This window comes from Hyaena hyaena, unplaced genomic scaffold, assembly GCF_003009895.1.
Source record: "Hyaena hyaena isolate Hyena2069 unplaced genomic scaffold, ASM300989v1 scaffold_386, whole genome shotgun sequence".
Lineage (NCBI taxonomy): Eukaryota > Metazoa > Chordata > Mammalia > Carnivora > Hyaenidae > Hyaena > Hyaena hyaena.
In genome coordinates this window covers 940,003-958,835 of record NW_024081020.1, presented here as the reverse complement: position 1 = coordinate 958,835, position 18,833 = coordinate 940,003, and the positions used below count along the sequence as shown (strand labels likewise).

The 18,833-nt window shown below is 57.4% G+C and overlaps 1 protein-coding gene across 6 annotated transcripts in view; it reads right to left on the bottom strand.

Moving 5' to 3' along the window:
- Window positions 1-1,987: 1,987 nt before the first annotated feature.
- The window catches only part of WDR20 (WD repeat domain 20), a 64,911-nt gene continuing 48,065 nt past the window's right edge, over window positions 1,988-18,833 (bottom strand). For 3 of the 6 annotated variants that reach the window (XM_039251197.1, XM_039251198.1, XM_039251199.1), the window contains 2 exons: window positions 12,005-13,264; window positions 1,988-2,778 (listed from right to left, as the gene is read on the bottom strand). In XM_039251197.1, the coding sequence (XP_039107128.1) occupies window positions 2,722-2,778; window positions 12,005-13,264 (1,317 nt within the window). In that variant the 3' untranslated portion in view covers window positions 1,988-2,721. Of the gene's footprint in view, window positions 2,779-12,004; window positions 13,265-18,833 lie in introns of those variants that run through there. The other 3 variants (XM_039251200.1, XM_039251202.1, XM_039251201.1) reach the window with 2 other exon arrangements.

The following is an 18,833-nucleotide window of genomic DNA, read 5'->3' as shown; positions in this document are numbered from 1 at the left end:
TGAAGGAGGTTGAGCCTCCACAGGCAACGCTATTCAGTGGCTCGCGGGCACAGGAGCTGCCGCCACGGAGCCCCAGGAGGGAAGGGGGGTCGAAGTCCTCCCCCCCCATCCACCTGGCTCACCCGCTCCCAGCCCGAGAGGGGGCGTCTGGGGCGCGGGCACCCATGGCCAGGGCGCAGCCAGGGGTGCCGATCCGAGGGTTCCGAGTCCAACAGCGCCTTAGCGTCGTCGTCCTGCTTGTGGAGTAGAAAAAGTGGAGGCGATGCCACCCAAGTGTCCTGGGCTCTGCTGCCCCCCTTCCCCCTAGTGCTGGGGACACCCCTGGGCGCGCAGTTTCCTCTGGCCAGGCCACGTGGCCAGCCCGCAAGCTTGCTGCGGGGGCCAAGGGCTGAGCCAGACTCTCCCCGGGCCACCTTCCTCCTCTCAGCTTCCCTGAGACCTGTCCTCACCGCGGAGCATGCGCTCACCAGCTCCTTCTAGAAGCCCCGGAAAGCTCAAGGCAAGAAGTGAAAGGAAGCATAAACTGTACCAGGTGAGCCGGGCCTATGGCCACCTCCTTCCCTGGCTTCTGTGGCTGTGGTGGGCCGGAGCCTGGCCCAGGTGCCCTGTGCCCAGGGCCCGCTGCCTGCTGCGTGGCCGTGGTGGCGGTCACAAGGCAGTCTGACTTTGGAAGCCAGCTTAGACTACGGGGCCGGGGACTGATCTTAGGTGCAGAGCCATAAGGATTTGTTGGTGGTACAGATGCACCTATGGCAAATTGGGACACAGCTGACGGTCAGCTCCAGAGCCCGACCGAAGGGTGACAGCGGACGGAGCGAGGCCTGCCCACTTTGAGAGCCGTGACTCTTGGGGCCAGGAAAAGCTGGGAACATAGCCTGGCCTTCTGTGCCCGAATTTTAACAGTCCTGGGACCAACCAGCTTTCCACGTGTCCCTTCACAGAGACGACCCCAGGGGGGTCACAGGATGAACTCCGGACTTCATTTCCCGAGGCGGCCCTCAACGACCTCTGGCAGTTCGTGGGCCTCCCTGTGCGTCTGTGCACCTGCGTGGCTGAGGTCTGTCACTGATGCCTAGAAACCCGCGCTTTGCTCAAGATACCAACTATCTAGAATATGTGGTTTTAACATGCAGGGCGTTTTGAATGCACAGGATGTATACATTCTGATTGTTTCACTTAAAACAACAGGTGTCTGTTTTTCCTGGTATTCACCTTCCCCAAAGCGCACGTCCCTGGGACGCCGCGAGCGGCGGTACCTGACCTCTCCTCTGAGAAGCAGCCACGGCCTGGGGCGAAGCGTCAGTCCTATGGCTGCGCTCACAGGATCGATGAAAACAGTGCGTGTCTCGGGGGGCCTGCGCTCATTTTTTACCTAGATCGTGCGGACCTGCCCCAGACCGACGTGCCCGCTTACAGACCCGCGCTTCGTGGTTTACAGCCGCGCCGAAGAAAAATGCCTTCGGAGGGTGCCATTGTGTGCGAGTTTCTAAAACGGCATGTCCTGCTGGTCGCTGCACATATTGTGGTTCTCGCGGCTGTAGGGTCGCCGAGCGGGTGGCTGTGGGCACCACCTCCGCCCCGCGCGGTTCCCGCCGGTTTTTCACCAAACGCGCATTCCGGGATCCCAGGCCGGTTAGTCCCCGGGGCGAACGGAGCCCTCCACGCTCCCCAGAGGCGACGGCCGCGCGCTCACAGGCCTCCAACGACACACGGCCCTGGAACCGGAAGGAAGGACTCGCTGCAGCCCGTCCGCACACGTGCGGACAAGGTGGCCGCGACGGTGGGCCTGAAGCCGGGCCGCGGAGCCGCAGCCGCCGCCGCCGCCGCCGCCGCGCGGGGCTCGAGCAGCCGGTCCTGGGCACCGCAGCGGGCGCTTCCCGGAACGTGGTGGGAAGAGGGCGGGTAATTTTATACCAGACTTTAATTGAACAAAAGGTTACATTAAAAAACTGAGCCAACTTGACAAAAGATAAAGCAAATGGTATATTCAAGATAGTTTTAATATTAATATTTGTTTTCATGAATTAGAAACATCACTCTTAAATTGATGAAAATTACTGGTGAAGTAGCCATGTCCCCCAGTAGCAGAATTACATTATTTGTACATATAATACAGAGCCCGACTGCACTGGAAACAACAGTATTAAAATAAATGTTAAGATTAAAAAGAGCATCTTCACACCCTGGAGGGCCGTGAGTCTGTGAGGCCCATATTTAAAGTAATTTCCTAACAGCATTCAACTATTTTAAGTGCAATTTGTGAAGACCTAAGATCGCAGCATCCGCCTTCCTGAATGGCGTATTTCCGTCAGAAAGTGACAGTCTTCTTCGCGAGCGCTGGGGGCTGCCTCCTGACCACCCAAGTATAGAAACATCAGTGCAAAACCAGAGTGAAGTACTGTTTACAACAGTTAAGAGGATTTCTTGTCCAAGAAACATTTTATTTTACACTATGTACGTATGTATAACTTTATACATATATATATATGAGATTTTAATTACATTGAACTTTGGAGTAAAAAGCAAGAAAATCCCATTCCTTATTTTTTGCTGCAGCCCCACAAGCAGGATTTAAAAACAGCAACAGCCGCTTCGGTGAGCGGCAGACAAGGCGGTTCGCGGCGGCCCGCGGGGCTTCCCACGACTCCGGGTGACAGCTGCCTCCTCGGTCCGCGCTCGGGGCTCCCGCCTCCGTCCGTCGCTCCCTGGGGACCGCGGGGGTCACCACACTACCGTCCCGCCTGGAGAGCTGGCCTGGGTTTGGGATGACAATAAACCCTGCAAACAAAGCAGTTTACATTAATCCAGCAAAACACGGGGCAGCCGAGAAAGCCGCACTCCGCCGCCGCGGCCGCTCGCGCGAGCGAAGTTACTCCGCGGGCCTGTCAGCGGGTCTGGGGACCCTCCAGCCTCGTCTACTTCGTTCCTACTCACGTGCTGTGTGACACTCCCGACTCATCCGGAGCCCCCGGCCCCGGCCCCCCTCGGCTGTCCTGCGGTGGGCAGGGCCGGCCTGGGGTCCCCGGGACGTGGCGGGCCCAGAGGCGAGGAGCGGCTCGCGGGCGGCCGTTCGCCGCCGTCCCCAGAGGCCGCGGCTCAGGCGCGCCCGAGGTCCCCAGGACGGGGGTGGGGAGGCCAGGACGCAGCCCACCCCCGCCACGGGCTGTGCTGCAGGTGGGGACCGGGGAGGGGGCGGGGTGGGGGCCACGCGGTGGCTCCTCCCGAGAGGCCCGGAGGCCGCCGGCAACCCAGGGGTGCGCTGGGCCACCGCCGCGACGCGGGCGCGTGCGGGGGTGCGTGCGTGGGGCGTGCGTGGGGGCGCGTGCGGGGGCGCGTGCGCGTGCGCAGAGCACCCACCCCCGCTGCACGCAGTTCCGTCGCGGGCTGGCGGGCGGTTACTACAGGGAAGGTTAAGGTTACGAGAGAGCAGCGCTGAAGCTACAGGTTTTCGGTTCTGTGAGCACAGACTTGAGCTGTCCTAGAAAATGCGTCCTCCGGTTGGTTGCTGACCCACGACGAGCCTTGAACTCCACGCAGTCACGGCCGTTTTCACCCACTGCCCCCGTGCGGACACCCCGGCGGGGACGGCTGCGCGGCTGTGCCCACGCCCGGCCGGAGGGAAGCCGCCGGCCCCCCGCCCCCCCTTCAGTCCGGACCAGCTCTGGAGCCCGTCCTGGGACCCGGGGCTGCTCCCGAAAAGGAACACGAGCCTGGGCGGACGCGGGTGGTGAAGCGCCCCCTGTGCTCCCCACTCGGACCCACCAGGGGCCGCAGGGCAGCCGGGCCACCAGGGGAGGAGAGCCACCAACCGGCCTCCTCACGGCCTCCACGGAGCGGCGGGGAGGCCGCCAAGGCCCGACTCCCTTCCCGCGGCGACGCACTGGCGTGAAGAAACCTTGAACATGAGGCAGCGCCGCCGCCTCGTCAAGGAGTCGGGTGAGTCTGATGAACTGACGGTGGTTTCCGGGAGCTACGGAGTGTCTCTGAACAGCGACACGGCTACAAAATGAAGACGCCCGTCTTCTCCCGGAAGCAGACAGGTGCTCGGCTCCTCCCACTACGGGGTTGGGGGGGGACGCGGCCAGTCTGGGGCCAGAGCCGCAGCCCCTGCCCCGCGGATGCGGGTGCGCAGTTACTTAAATCCCAAGGACACTCTGAGAAAGGCACTCCCCACCGCCCCCAACACACACATTAGGGAAGGTGGTGTCTCTAGACCAGCCTTGTCCAACACAAGGTCAAGGCAAAAAAGAAAAAAGGTGAAATTAATATATTTAACTTAACATATCGCATATTATCATTTTAACATAATTTAATTATGAATGATGTATTTTCCGTTACTTGTTCCCCATGAAGCCTTTGAGGCGTGCTGTGTAGCACATCTCCGTTTAGCCCCCCCCCCCCCCCAATTCCCAGGGCTCTGTGGCCGCAGGCGGCCCTTGACAGCAGTGGTGCCGATAGGGCCTGGCCGCCCAGAACCCCCGCCCCGCCCCCCGGACACACCTTAGACCCTCTCCAGTTCTGAGGGTGCAGTCCCGGCGGAGGGCGGGTGCTAAGGTGCAGAGGTGGCTCGGGGCCCAGCTTCCCGGGCCTGACATCAGCGCGCGGCTGCGCCTCTATGGCGGGCCATCCCCGGGCCCTGCAGCAGGACCCCGCTCTCCTCCCGCACGCACTCGCGCTCCAGCTTCCTGTCCCCACAGGAACAGCCGCCCTGCTGTGCTGTTGGCCGTGAGGCCCAGGCTCGAAGGAGACCGTGAAGGTCACCTAAGTGAGTGACCGCCTCAAAGCCACCCTTCCTCGCAGCCTCTGCCATCCTCGCTCACAGTGACCCCCGCTGCCAAATGTCCAGGGAGCCGCAGGCCCTGGGTAGCAGGGTTGTTAGCCCTTCTGACGTCACCCCTGGTGAACCAGTCTTTAAGGTGGACGCGGTGCAGCAGCGCGCGCCTGGGACCCACGGCCAGGGCACCGCCCCTCGGCACCGAGCTGGCAAGCCGCCCGGGATGCCAGGCCCGGCTGTGGGTGAGAAAGCCCCGGGCTCGCTGGGGAGCCCTCGACCAGAGCAAAGGGAGAAGGGCCAGGATGGCGGAAGCAGGAGCACCGGCGGGCCTCCAGCGTCTGCACCCCGGCCCCGCCCAGGGGACCCCGAGTCCCGGCGCGCAGGCGAGGGACTGCGCCGTTCCTGGGAGGGCGCGCCTCACACGGGCAGCCTGCGAGCCCACTGCAGGTCAGCGGCGGCCGAGGAGGGCGGTCCCGCCACCAGCTGTGGGAGGTCAGGGGGACACAGGCCCACACCCGGTCACTTCCTGGAGATGGAATTGGCTTTGCCGTGATGGACAGCGGAGGCACCGGGGAAAGACTGCCATTCAAACAAAAATTAAATGTCAAGGTCACCTTATTTCTATACGTGGGGCTTTAGTTTTAAAGGTTACTGGGGGACAAAGAGGACGGCAAACACACACAGGCCCCCATCAGGGACCGGACCACTCTCAGGAGGAAGCCCCGGTGGCCATCTTCATGTAAGAACAGCTTGGGGTGCAGCCCAGCAGGGGGGGCTCCCCGACCCGCCATCTGTCTGCGTGCTCCCGAGGCCGGCTTGCGCCTCACAGCATCCCCACTGGTTACTTCTCACGGGGAGGAAAGAGCAAAGACCAGGCCCTGTTTATGGAGTTGTGCCTGTCGTCCTCAGCGGTGTGGGGACCGCCAGTCTGTCCCCCAGACCCGCTGGGCTGGCAAATGAAAGCTTCCCAAACAGTGAATCTTCCCTGGCCCGGGCTCTGTGAGTCTGCATGACACCCCATCAGGCCCCGGGGAGGAAGCGGTTACCAGAACAGTGACAATTGCGGAATCTAATATTTAATAAGCTGTCCTTCGTCATCAGACTTGCCATTTTATCACTGCTAGAGATTTCACTCGAAGATTAAGTCATGAGACACTCCAGCTCTTCTCGGTCACGCGGAGACTTAGAGGCAAATATCATTTGTAAAGTGATGTCCTTTAGCAGATGGCACCGTGACACTGAGAAATCCCACCCACTAACTTCTTCCAGAACGCCCCAGCCGTGCACCCCTCCTCTTCCCTGACCCTCCCTCCCGGCTCACATTCACCAAGTGCTGCATGAAGAGCCAGGGGAAGCCTGGCGGAGCCAAAGCCCCAGACCGCACGGCCAGGGTCAGGAGTGGGGACAGCACGGCCTGGTTCCCGATAAGGGTGCCTCCCCACCCCGGGCCTGCTCACTTTGGGTCTGGGGCCTTGGTTCCTGCTGGGCAGTGAACAGACGTCGTCCCTGTGGCAGCTGTGACCTGCCCAACAACAGGTCAAACCAAGGGGGACACGTTCCCCCAGGGAGACCGCTCAGCCTGATCCCTCAAGAGAAAACTCACCGGAAGAAAATGATGCTCCTGTGAGACGTCTGGGCTTTCCCCGCAGGGGCAGCTCTGAGAGCTACGGCTGGAGAGAAAGTGCCCCTTCCTGCGGCAGGGAGACGGGACCCCCTTGTGTTCCCCAAAAGCCTCTCTGGCTGGAGCTGCTTCAAGAGGGTCTCGGCCACGCTGGGCCCCCACCCAGAGGGAGACGCTAGTTGGAGGCCACCAGCACTGCTGAAGGGGAGGGGACCGAGCACCTCCGGGGGCTCTGTCCTTGTCAGGAGACCCATAGTCCACAAGCACCTGTCTCCACCGACAGGCAGACACGGGGAAGGATGTGGTCTTCGTTCACGGAACAAACTACTTTTAAAAGATTAAAACGTGTGTGTCTTTTTAAACTTGCTGTCAACCTCGCAGTTTTAGGGCTGAACATGTACCCCCAGCTGAGGAGCGCACACACTGTCACCGTGGCGGGACATCTGCATGGGCCACCGCGAGGGCGGGTGAGGCACAGGCTCTTCTGCCCTGTTAGCATCAGAGGCAAAGCGCACAACACACTTCACGCTGGGCACCCAGGAGGACAGCACCTTCAGGAAGCTTCTGCCCTCCCCACCCCCGGGAGCAGAGAGACTGCTAACTTTTCCCACCCCGCAGGGGCCTGGTGTCTACGGGGAGACGGAAGGGTGAGTGCGCGGCAGCCTCGAGGCCTCAGCGCGCCCTTGAGCTGACAGGGAGGAAGACAGGAAAGGCCAGGACGGCAGCCCCCCTAGGGCCCGGCCGGGGGTCACAGGACGACGCCAAGCCGTTGGCGGCCCGGGCCAACCTCACGTGTCCACGCCGTGGCCCAGCAGCACCCGCACCCGGCGCGGCCCAGGACTCAGCAGCCGCCGCCCACACCGGGGTCACACGCCAGCGTCAGCGCCTCGGACGCTCAGAACAAACAGCGAGCGCGCAGCTACGAGGAGCTCAGCCCCGGCGGCGAGCGGGGGACAGTCCTGCGGCTGTTCACCCTCTCGTTAACAAGGCCCTTCATTCCACAGCACCGAGAAGCTTCAGTTCGCAGACGTCCGTGAAGCCCGGCTGTGAAAAGGACGAGTGGAAACGGTCTACACGTCCGCATCACCCGCACCCGTTTCTGGACAGCAGCATAGAGGCCGCGAGCGCCGCGGGACACCACACGTGTGGGCGGGGAGTCCAGGGCGACAGGGGCGGGACAACAGCCAGAACCCAAGACAGTGACAGAAAAACATCGTTTTCTTCACATGAGAAACCAACAACACTGACATAAAAGCTTCGTTAATTATTGTTAACAGTTAAGAACTTAATTTACCAACATGTCACGTTAGGAAGGCTCTTTATCAAATTTATTTGTCAAGAAATTAAGTGAAAATATAAAAAAAGAAATACATATTTCATTTTTGATTTTCATTAAAGGTAAATAATCATACATTTTTATACACTGTCACCTGACACAGCAGTCTTTAATAAACTTAGGTGTACAGAAATTCTAAAATGCAGGAAATTTTTGTTACACTTTGAAATGGAGAAGCAGCAGCTTGAGCGTGACAGAGGTACAGACGCAGCAATGAATGAAGAGTCCACACCAGTGGGACTGTCCCCTCCACTGAGGGGGGGGCATTTTCATATGGCTCTGAACTTGGGTTCTGAACACAAGTGCTTTTCAGTGCTCCCTGCTGCGGAAGGACACCCCAACAACGGACGCACCCCGCACAACGGGACAGTGGATCAGAGGCCAGGCGCGTCTCCTCCTTCGCCTCAGTGGGGCAGGGCGGGCCTGGGCCGGGCCCTTGGGCACAGGGCGGGACGCTGTGCTCTTGCATGGAACTCCGCTCTAAGTCTTCCTCGGACAGGGCAGTGGACACACAAAATGCAGCCTCTGGATTTCCCAAAGGATTCCCTCCCCGGCCCTCCTGGACCCGTAGGCTTCCCTCCCCGCGCTGTAAGCGTCCCCAACAGAAGAACCCAACGTCTCCCTCCCAAGGCGAGAGGTGAGAACCCCGTACACGGTGCAGACGTCTGACAAAGCAGCTCCACCAGTTTCTGCACAAATTCGGTATTTGACAAGGTCTTAAAAATTCAGTGGAGGAACTGAGGGTGCGGCGGCCTGGCTACCCACCAGCTAGGACTTGGGTCCCGCTGGGACATGTGTGCGGGCACAGACAGGTGAGGCTTCAGAACAGCTGGGGCAGTGATCACCCCGCCCCTCTCCTCCCCTTTCCTATCAGGGGGGCGGACCCTCAGTTCCAAGGCAGTGGCTCACAGATCACAACACTAGAAGGTTCAATAAGCACAAAAGACAAAATTAGGATTCTTTACCACTATTTAAGCGAATTTAGAACCCAGAGTTACTGATTGTTTTTCAAAAGTCTGCCTACTCCGTCTTACACGTATGCTTTTAAAAGAAGGCAGGGTTTTCCAACGGCTTCTCTCTCCAGCCCTCGAAGGGATTTTAGTTCCCCTGCCCCTGAGTTAGGGAGAAACTCAGAGAAGGGCTGGGGTTGCCAGGGGGCTTAGAAGCCCCAGCACAGCAGGCTGAAGAGAGGCGAGCCAGGGCTGGGCAGGCAGAAAGGACCACGCACCACAGAAAAGTGCTGGCCAAGCAGTAACGGCCTCCTCTTGCCAAGAGCTGTTCTATTCCAGAGGTTGGGTTAGAAAGATACTCTTGCTCAGGGTAACGTTTAAGCAAAAACACTTGAAACAGTTTCGATGAGGAAACTCAAAGTCTGAATGAGAAAACTACAGAATCACTCCTCAGATGCCCCCCCGCCCCCCATGGCCACCGTGGGACAGCTTGGCCCTGGGCCTTGCACACCTGAGATCAAGACCCCGGGGGCTGGCCTCCCACATCCTACAGCTGCAGGAGTCATTATCAGAAGCCAGTCCAAGGGAGGGAGAGCCCGCCCACCCCTCCAGCTTTACTCCTGCTCCTCCAGCTTGAAGAAAGGGGGCGGGTGTCCCAAGGGCAGGCCATGCAGCCCTCCCCAGCCCCTGACACCCAGCAGGTCCCCAGAGAGGGGACCCCAGCACGGCAGAAACTGGAAGGACAAGATTGTGACCAAGCCTCGAATCCCCAACTGTGACATGACCATGGTTTTGAACACTGGGGGTGGGGGTGGGGAGAGAGACACCACGGGCTCCTATTAGCACATGTCAGAGCCTGATTTTACAGAAGCCATCATCTCCTCCTCTGGCCTCTCCTGCCCTGACTCCCACCAACAGACTCCTCCTGGCTCGCCCGGCAGCGCCCCCCAGCCCGTGCAGCTAGCGGTGCCAAGGGGTGAAAGGGATCAGAAACGGCGCGGTCCACAGAAAGTGCGCACATCACAGCTCTGGAGCGATGCGTTCACGACCAAAACGTTACGGCCAGCTTCCCCACAAAGGCTACTTACCTGGGATCAGCCACTCTTTGCCTGGGCCAAATACAAGTCCTGAATTTTGACACTGCACACAACGCCTCAGAAGCATTTGAAATGAAATCTCTAAAACGCTGTAAAATTGCACCTGGAGCGTCGGCTACGAATCTGACAGCCTGATTGAGCTTCCAAACTTGAAACGGTCCACAGGAGTGGTTATCTTTGCTACCTTAGGTCAATTAACATTTAGGAACAAAGGACCGTATCTTACAAGTCAACAGGACACTAACATACACCCAGGGACACGATGCGTGAATAGGAGCAGGGGCGAGATGCCCCCGGCAGGCCAGGAGGCTGCCCGTGGGGCAGAGCACTGCTGTCAGTAACGGAGAGGCCCTGGCATTTCCGGCACAGGATGGGTAGAGCGAATGGATCCAGCCGCAAGGCCGGGGGGAGCGGGGCCTGGCCCTCCGGATGGGCTGCAGGAAGAGCACACGGCGCCGCTGCTCTGTCACTGGCACCGAACGAGGGACTGAATCACAGTCACTACTCAAACCAGCGTAAATGAGCAGCATCCCTACATTTAATTACAAAGATGTGCGAGACAGAAACAGACCGAAATGACCACAATAAGTTAACAAATAAGAGAACCACCGTCTTGGGGCGCCTGGGTGGCTTAGTCGGTTAAGCATCCGACTTTCACTTAGGTCATGATCTCGCAGTTCGTGGGTTCGAGCCCCGCGTCGGGCTCTGTGCTGACTGCCAGCTCAGAGCCTGGAGCCTATTTCAGAGTCCATATCTCCCTCTCTCTCTCTGACCCTCTCCTGCTCACGCTGTCTCTCTCTCCTAGAAATAAATAAAAATATTAAAAAAAAAAAAAAAAAAGAACCACCATCTTGACAGAAAACATGTAGCTCAAAGAACTTGAAACTCCTCATACGGGTGACAGGGCCCACGGGCAAGAGAACAGAAGCCCGCAGCTCCCCGAGGAAGCAGCTCGGGGGCTGCCAGAGGGAGCTCCCACGGCTGCTGCCCCCACGACTGCCCACAAGCAGCCCCAAGGCCACCAGGCCAGGGGTGAGGCACTCCGGCAGGAGGCCGCTGAAGACAGAGCCCGAGTGGAGCCACGACAGCCATCCAGTAATAAGAGGAGGTGCCAGCTTGCATCCGCGCCCCCCATCTCCCCCCAACCCCGCTGTGGGGGTGGGGGGCAGGGATAAAACCCAGACCAGTGACCTTGGGAAGCGCCTGGAACCCGGGATAGCCGTCAATCTTCGCACAAGGCTGTGGAGTCTGTCCCGGGCCACAGTCATGCCTTCTTGGCCAAAAACAACATCAACAAAAACAACAACAATTACAAAACCACCCCCCCCACACACACACAAAAACAACAGAAAAAAACCACACATGAAAGAAATCAAAACGTCCTTTCCCTTGTCGGAAAAAAACACAAGCAAAGCGCATCCAACGTGAAGGGTCTCGGCTTCTGTGGCAACGGGCACTTCCGGCGGCGGCCGGCGCCCTCAGCCCACGGTTCCGGGAGCCAGCGGGCTCAGAGTATGGGGATTTTGTTTAGTGCACAGATTCTCAATCAAAGTGCTACAAACTGCTTCTTTGAAAAAAGATGTTTATTAATAAACAATTTTAATTGTCATAAAATGACTAAAATGGGTTTTAAAAATTAAGGCTCTTCTCTTTCTGTGGATTGCCAGAACAATGTAAAAATAATATCAATCAACCCTGCTGAATGCTTTGTTCCTAAAGTTAAATTTCATAGATTCCTAAACATTTTATGATTAAGATAAAAACTGGCCTATAAATGACAACTAATGGTCGTCCGTACTGAACACACACTCCCATCAGGTGTACAACATTCTCATTGAGTAGTTCAGCAAAAATATTCCAGTTAAAGCAGAAATTTTAATTTTAGCATTTTAAAGTCACTGTCCCCACACGGTCATGATTTTCCTAAAGTCGAAATCGTCTAATACAGGAACGCTAACCTTGGGACTCTATATACTCCCAGGAGGGTGACTGACTTGGCTGGCAATTAGTTTGATTATAGTTTTTTAAACATTCTAAGTTGAATTATCAAATGATTCAGAATTACATGGCATGCAGTATCCAAAATTATGGCTCTGATGCATTTAGATTTACATTAAGAGTAAGAAGTGCCATTCACATTCATTGTACACCCCACCCTCCCGCAAGAAAAAAATCACTACCTATTCGAGTTCTAGATCTGGTGCAGCATTAAGGATTAAAACTTACCACTTTACCAGGCCTTCCCCATGTGCAAATAAATCCCTCCTGACAAGCAGTGACTATACAGTCTTCAAGAAAAATTAACACAGTCAGTCTTTCGTGTGCTATCTTTTTACAGATGAGCGGCTCTAACAAGGGAACGTCTTCCATCCGAGGACACAGAGGCGTCCCCAGGGTTTTAGCGGGGTCCGTTTTGGTTTTGGTGACCAGGTTCAGTTTGTCGCTGCTCTTGCTGGAAATGTGTCCCATGCTATGGTTTCGCTTGTGGTCTTTCTCGTGGTGCCTGTCCTTCCGGTCATGCAGGGAGAGGGTCGCGAATTTGCTGACCCCGGAAGCGATGGCCCCGTCGGCAACGCTGCCCTTGCTGCCGGCGTTGGAGACGGTGGAGTGCGGGAGGCTGTTGGAGCGGGGCAGGGGCGGGGGCGCGGAGTTGCCGGGCGTCGTGACACTGTTCCCAGTGCTGCCGGCGGGAGGGCTCGTGGCGTTCATGACGTTGGTGTGTGTCCTTGCTCTCGAGAGCGGCTGGTGGGGGAAAAGGATGTCTTCCGTAAGGTCCCAGAGGCAGAGCTGCGTGTCCTGGCCCACGGAGCCAAACCGGTATGTGACACTGACAGGGCGGCTCTCGGCAGAGTTCCGTTTCGACAGCCTGGACTGTGTGCTATTGGCTCGATCTCTGCCGAAATGGAGAAGGTCCTGGAAGTCCTCGTCACTGCCACTGAACTCCATAGGGTCGCTTTCTTCCACGCTAGTGGTATAGGGGTCGAATGCCACAACACTGACCCAGGATTTGTGCCCGTGGCCTCTCGCGATCACTCGGCAGTCTACGAAAGACCAGACCGTCACCAGGTCATCCTCGCCCCCCGTCACAATGTACTTGCCGTCCGGGCTCCAGCACACGCACAGCAAGCCTCCGAAGTAGCTTTTCATCGTGCCGTGCAGCTCCACTGAGTCAAAGCTGAACACCCGCAGGAACCCGTCCTGGCTCACGCACGCCAAGAACTTGCCGTCTGGGGAGAAAGCAAACTCGTTGAGGGCCCCCTCGCCCACCGTCCACTTAAGGAGAGGGTTCCTCGTGGATTTGCTCTTGCAAGTGTGCACGGCAAAGCTCTCGCCCTGCTTCAGGAGCTGGTAGTGGGGGGCTGTGGTACCACAAGTGTGCTCCACATTATACAAGTACATGTTCCCACTGGCGTGGGCTACTAGAAATAGGCTTTCCGAACCGGGAACCCATTTGACACAGGTTACGCGTGACTTGTCTATTAGTCTCTGTGAAGACAAAGGAGAACAAGTTATCACAATGGAGAAGCTTTAAAGGTCTACTTTTCCAGTAAGAAACGTGTCTGCTTCTCGGTGAGAAGGGAAGAGTCCATCCAGGCACTGCACACTCTATCCTGTGGTCAGCCAAGCCAGCGAAGAGCATTTGGGCCCCGTGTAAGATTACTTTCTAGAATTGCACTTGGATGTTAGGCTTTCGCTGAGTGAGTCAGTCATTCAGCAAACACTGCTGAGAGCCTACTGTGTACCAGACACGGTACTAGGCGCTGGGACACACTGGTCAGAGGGCCAGCCCTCAGGCCATTTTTGTTTCTTAGGCCAGGAGCCTCTGAATCTGTGACTCCCAGCACCTACACACAGCATTCTCTCTACGAAGACCCCTGGGAAAATCTCGTGGTCCTCACAGCCGGGAGCGCTACGCCTCCCGGTGTCTCTGCATCTTACTGCGATGGCAGTCATGTGCTGACTACCCCTGCCCCCCTGCTGTGGCCGCTCCAGGGTGGGGAGTCCGCGTGCGGCCGCTGGCAACAGCACACAGGACTTCAATGAAGCACACTTCCTGGGCTCCACCTCGGCCCTGGCTTCACCACAGCCCAGCAACCACTCTGGCAGGCTCTCCCTTAGGCCTCACTGCTTCTTCCAAAAGCGGCAACAGACTTCAAGGCCTTCCCCACCCAGCAGACCCTGCTGCAGCCACTGGGTCCAGTGGCCTCACTCCCAGTCACTGTCCTGTGCGCCTCTTTAAAAGCACTTCCTCCAAATCTTCCCTGGGACAAGGTGGGGTCTAAAGAAACGAACAGACGATTAATTCAGGAATATGTGCCTGCCCACTGCCACTGTACTCCACGCTCATTTCTGCTCTACTGACCAGCTGTTCCTTTAAAAAGCACACATCAGGAGTCTTGCCTTTAAAACCAAAGAACAAAAGCCAAAGTAAAAACCACCCAAAGACACAACAAGGGCGCTGTCCAGCTTGCGGACCTGGCTGTGGGGCTCGCAGCGCCCCTCTCTGGTCCCCAGTCACATCACCAGAAACCACTCAGAAGTTCCTAAGACTCTCAAAGTTGTAGACACTCCTCCTGCCCCCACTGCCCGCATCCATCTCCCCGGGACCCCCGCAGACTCTGGGGAGTTAAACACTAGCACTTCATCGAACTGGCCGGGATTCCTGGCCCAAGCCTCAGGGGCACCGATGCAAGCCTCCCTCCCTCCCCCGCAGCCACCTTCCTACGCATGTGCCGGTGTGCAGTGTCTTACAGAAGATCACAGAACGTGAAATAACCCGTAGTTTTCAAAGAAGGGATGAATGGACCGTGCAAGCTGTTACAGAATACTAGACCCTGCAGGGGAAGAGCATGGAGGGCTGGCCCTGCACAGCACGCGGGGCCCGGGGGCCGGGCAGGGGTCACTCAGCAGCAGGTGACACTGCTTACTGCTCCTGTGTCAGAGCCGTAGGACGGCAGAGCTGGCCCTCTTAATTAGCAGAGATGCACAAGATGGCTTTGGGGACACAGCCAACATTTTCGTCCCTGATCTTTCCCTTCCTACCCGCCTCTAAAAGGCACCTGACCTACTCCAACACCAACAACCTAGAAGCCCAGCAACCACCCTGGCAGGCTCTCCCTTTGGCTTCACTGCTGCTTCCACAGGACGCGACACAGGTGACTTTACGGCCTTCCCTACCCAGCAGACCCTGCTGCACCTGCTGGGCCGGGCTGCCCCTGGCGGCGGCCTGGTCAGGCGGTTACCATGCTGACTCGGGCTGGCGGGCTGGCAGCCAGGCTGCCCCTCCTCCCCCACCCCCCAACCCTGCGGCTCTCGCTTCCTGCACCTTATGTGTCACCACAACCAGACTGCAGTCTTGCCAGCAGAGTGCCTCTGCCCCTCTGCCCTGTGTGGAAATTTTTAAGGACGGACTTAAAAACTTCCAGCACTGCGCTTAGAAAATTTTATCTTCTGCTTAAAGAGACACAACAAAAATAATTCCATTAGAATTCAAAATTGCAATACTGTCAAGTAAACGTGGCGTTACGCGTGAGGCATGAAGACAGTTACAGCTCTCCAGTTCCTGCAGGTGTTCCCAGGGTGACAGAACACACCTAGTGCCTTTGTTCCTGATCAAAAAGGTGCACGGAGACGACTGTCAGTGGAGCTACGGATGCACCTGTGGGACAAAGCGCCGAGCCTCCCGTGCACACCCACGGGGGCGTCTACACGCGCACACGCTTCTGCTCCGGCACCCGAGTCAGGCCAGGCCGTGCGGGCCGCCGCAGACCACAAGCCCAGGCCCCCAGGGCCGGCTCGGGGAGGGGCTCTCCCTAGCAGGTTGTGTGCTCACAAGTGGGGAAAGCACCCACCGAGGCGAGGACCTCGGGCCCCTCCAGGTCTGGGGCACGAGGCAGGCACACCGGGAGAGCGGTGCGGACTTCCGACTGGAGGACCTACTGTGCGTGCCGGGCGCCGGGCAAGGAAGGGGCTCTGCACCCATGCTCTTCCACCCCAGCATTACCCTGCAAGGTCAGCTTTTGTTTCATTTGAGTAGGAAATACGTTCACAGTGCATGTAAAAGAGAGCCTCACCCCCGTGCCTCTCCTCGACTCCAGAGCACCTGGCCCCAGTCGCTGTTCTAAGCTTCCTGCTTCTTCCTCCAGAGCGTCTCCGTCCACAGACAACGCAGGTGTGGGCGCGCGGTCCGCGTCTGCCCATCTGTCTGTGCAAGGACCACGTCCTCGTCCTTCCTAAGGCTGCGGAGGATTCAACAATATGGATGCGCTGCCAGACGTGCACGCAGAAGGGGCAGCCCCGCACAGAGGCAGTTTTCACGCGTGTGTACACACACGCAGGGTGAGCTCTGGGGAAAACAGCTGGGTCAAAAGGTATATACAGTCATAACTTTCATAGATCCTGCCAACTGCCTCCCACGGAGGACAGAAGCCTGTATTTTCATCAGCAATGTACGAGCACCCGCCTCCCCACAGGAAGGCAGATGCTCTCCCCGTACGGCCCACCAGGAGCCAGAGGCCCGGAGAGGTCAGGAACCCTGCCTGCCATCCCGTTCGCTCGCTCGCTCGCTCTTTCACTCATTCATTCACCCTCCTCCTCTTCACCAAATGCATTCATGCCCGGCACGGACACCGCGCCAATGAAAACAGACGGGCATTCCTTCCTGTGTGGCATTTACATCCGAGTGGGAGGGGAAGACAGGGAGACCTACAAGATGTGACGGCGCCGAGTGCTGTGGAGAAAGCCAGAGCAAGGAGAGGAGACGCGGTGCTGATGGGGAGGAGGTTACAGCGACTTCCATGTCCAGCAGGGGGGCCTGGCCAGACCGTCTGGCAGCGAGGGCTTGGCTGCATGCAGGCTGCCAGGCGCAGGGGAGGCAGCGCACCCAGCCCCGGGCACCCGAGAGAAAGAAGGCGACCAGGGCAGGCGGGCCAGACCGGGCAGGGTGGGGCGCCACCTCCTGTGCCGCCCACAGGCATCAACTAAGGCCAGGGTCATGCCTGCTGGTGCCCAGAACAGGACGCGAGACTGCCTGGGGACCCGCCGCCAGGGTGGGAGGCACACGCCAGGCGCAGCTAGCGGAGTCCCTGGATGTAAACAACCCTGCTTATTAGCTGGTTTGGGTTTAACAAAAAAGGAAGAGAAAAGAAAGCATTTTACTCCTATCTTTCAAATTAAGAAACAAATACCTGGAACATTTATATTCAATGAATATAAAGAACAAAGCCTGGTCACTACACCATAAAGGTGTATTTTTGCTCCTGAACATGTCTAGTGAAAAAGGGAAAGAATCTTAGCACTCCACGTTAGGAAAGGGATTAGCCTGTGGAATCCTCCAGCATCGGGGGGCCCTGATCTGGACACGCATGGTGAGGAATCCCCCCAGCAGAAGCGCCCCTCTGAGGAGCTCCTGAGCACAACCCGGCAGGGGCTGAGACACGGGGGCGGGAAGGACCCCCCAGGAGTGGCTTGGGAGTGGCTCAGGACAGAGCAGTCCAGTGGGTCTGGGCATGTGCATGGCACCTATTTTGGCTGGAGCCCTAAGCTGCAGGGAATGAGGTCTTGAACCCTGAGCCAGGGCTCGGGATGGTGAAGTCTCAAGCTAACGGGCTTTGGGCCATGACCCTGAAGCTCTGAGAGCTTGGAGTACATCTGAAGTGAGATGTGCTGTGTGCGTAAAATACACACACTGGATTCTGAAGACTTGAAAAACTATGGAAACTCTCTCATTCGTAATTTCATATTGCATATATGCTGAAATATTTGGGTTGTATAGAGAAAATCTTTATTTCACCTATGTTTTGCTTACTTAATGTGCTACTAGAAAATCTAAGATTGCATCTATGGCTCACACTGTACTTCTACTGGCAGTGAGGCTGCAGATGGTGAGGGAGTGAAGGCTCCTGAAAAGGGAAGTGATGGGATAAAGAGAAATCATTCCTAGCAGAAGGTACAGAATGGAAGATGGGCAGGGGTGGGTGGCTGGGAGTAACCAGTTAGGAGGCTGTGACAACTGTGTGTGGACAAAAAGGTCTTGAACTTGACGGTGGCACCATGGCAGGGTGGACTGTTTAACAATGGACTAGCTGGGGGGAGGTGGGGGGGGAGAGAAGGGGGTATGACTTTTCCTGGGCTTGGAGCCTGAGTGACTGGGCCACGGAAAGGACGGGGTTGGGTCACGCTGGGAGAGATCCAAGGGTCCCCATCCAGTAGGCAAGAAGACCAGGGAAGCAGCTGAGAACAGGGAGAGCTCCATCTGTGTGGCACAGAGGAAGGGGAGAGGGTGACGCTCTGCAAAAAACCCACTTACAGGAAGCGGGACCGAAGTCAGGCAAGCAGAAGAAAAATCTGAGAAATGAAGGAAATAAGAAAGAAGGAGCTGGTGCTGAGCGGCCACCACCACAGGCCAGGAGCTCCGCGGAATGTTCCTTCCACGTGACGAAGTCTTTGAGGCTGGCTCTGTCTACACATCAGGGAGGGAGGCTCCGAGGGAGGCCGTGACTCCGGCAGGGCCCAGGCAGGCAAAGCAGGAGCAGGGAAGCTTCCTTAGGAGGACACGGGGAGCAAGTCTGAGGGACCGGGGAGAGGGGTAGGTGGGACCCAGAAGAAAGCGCCCTGCTCCCGGGCTGCAGAGGAGAAGCCCAGGGGACACTGACCGGTGGAGGAGGAAAAGGAGAGAGGAGAGTGTGAACCCCCTTCCAGCAAGCCAGCAGAGGGACGATGGAGCGGGGCAGGTGTTCAGGGAGGGGCAGAGGGCAGCTAAGATAGTCCCTGTCAGGTCACCTGCACTGGCTTCCATTAAAGAGTCAAATTCCAGAACACTCCAAGCCAATTTCTACATTTTAGTAAAAACCAAACACAAAATCTGGAGATCAGTCTGCTGTCTCTCTGTGTCATGGAAGTGGGGGCTCCCACACCCTCCCCTCTCCCCACTGTTCGCCAGCAGCCCTGCACAGTCCCCACTTGAATTCCGAAGAAACTGTCCCTTTTCTGATCTGAATGCAGTAAAAATCAACCACCACCAAAACTGTCATCGCTAATGGCATTAACAGATTCT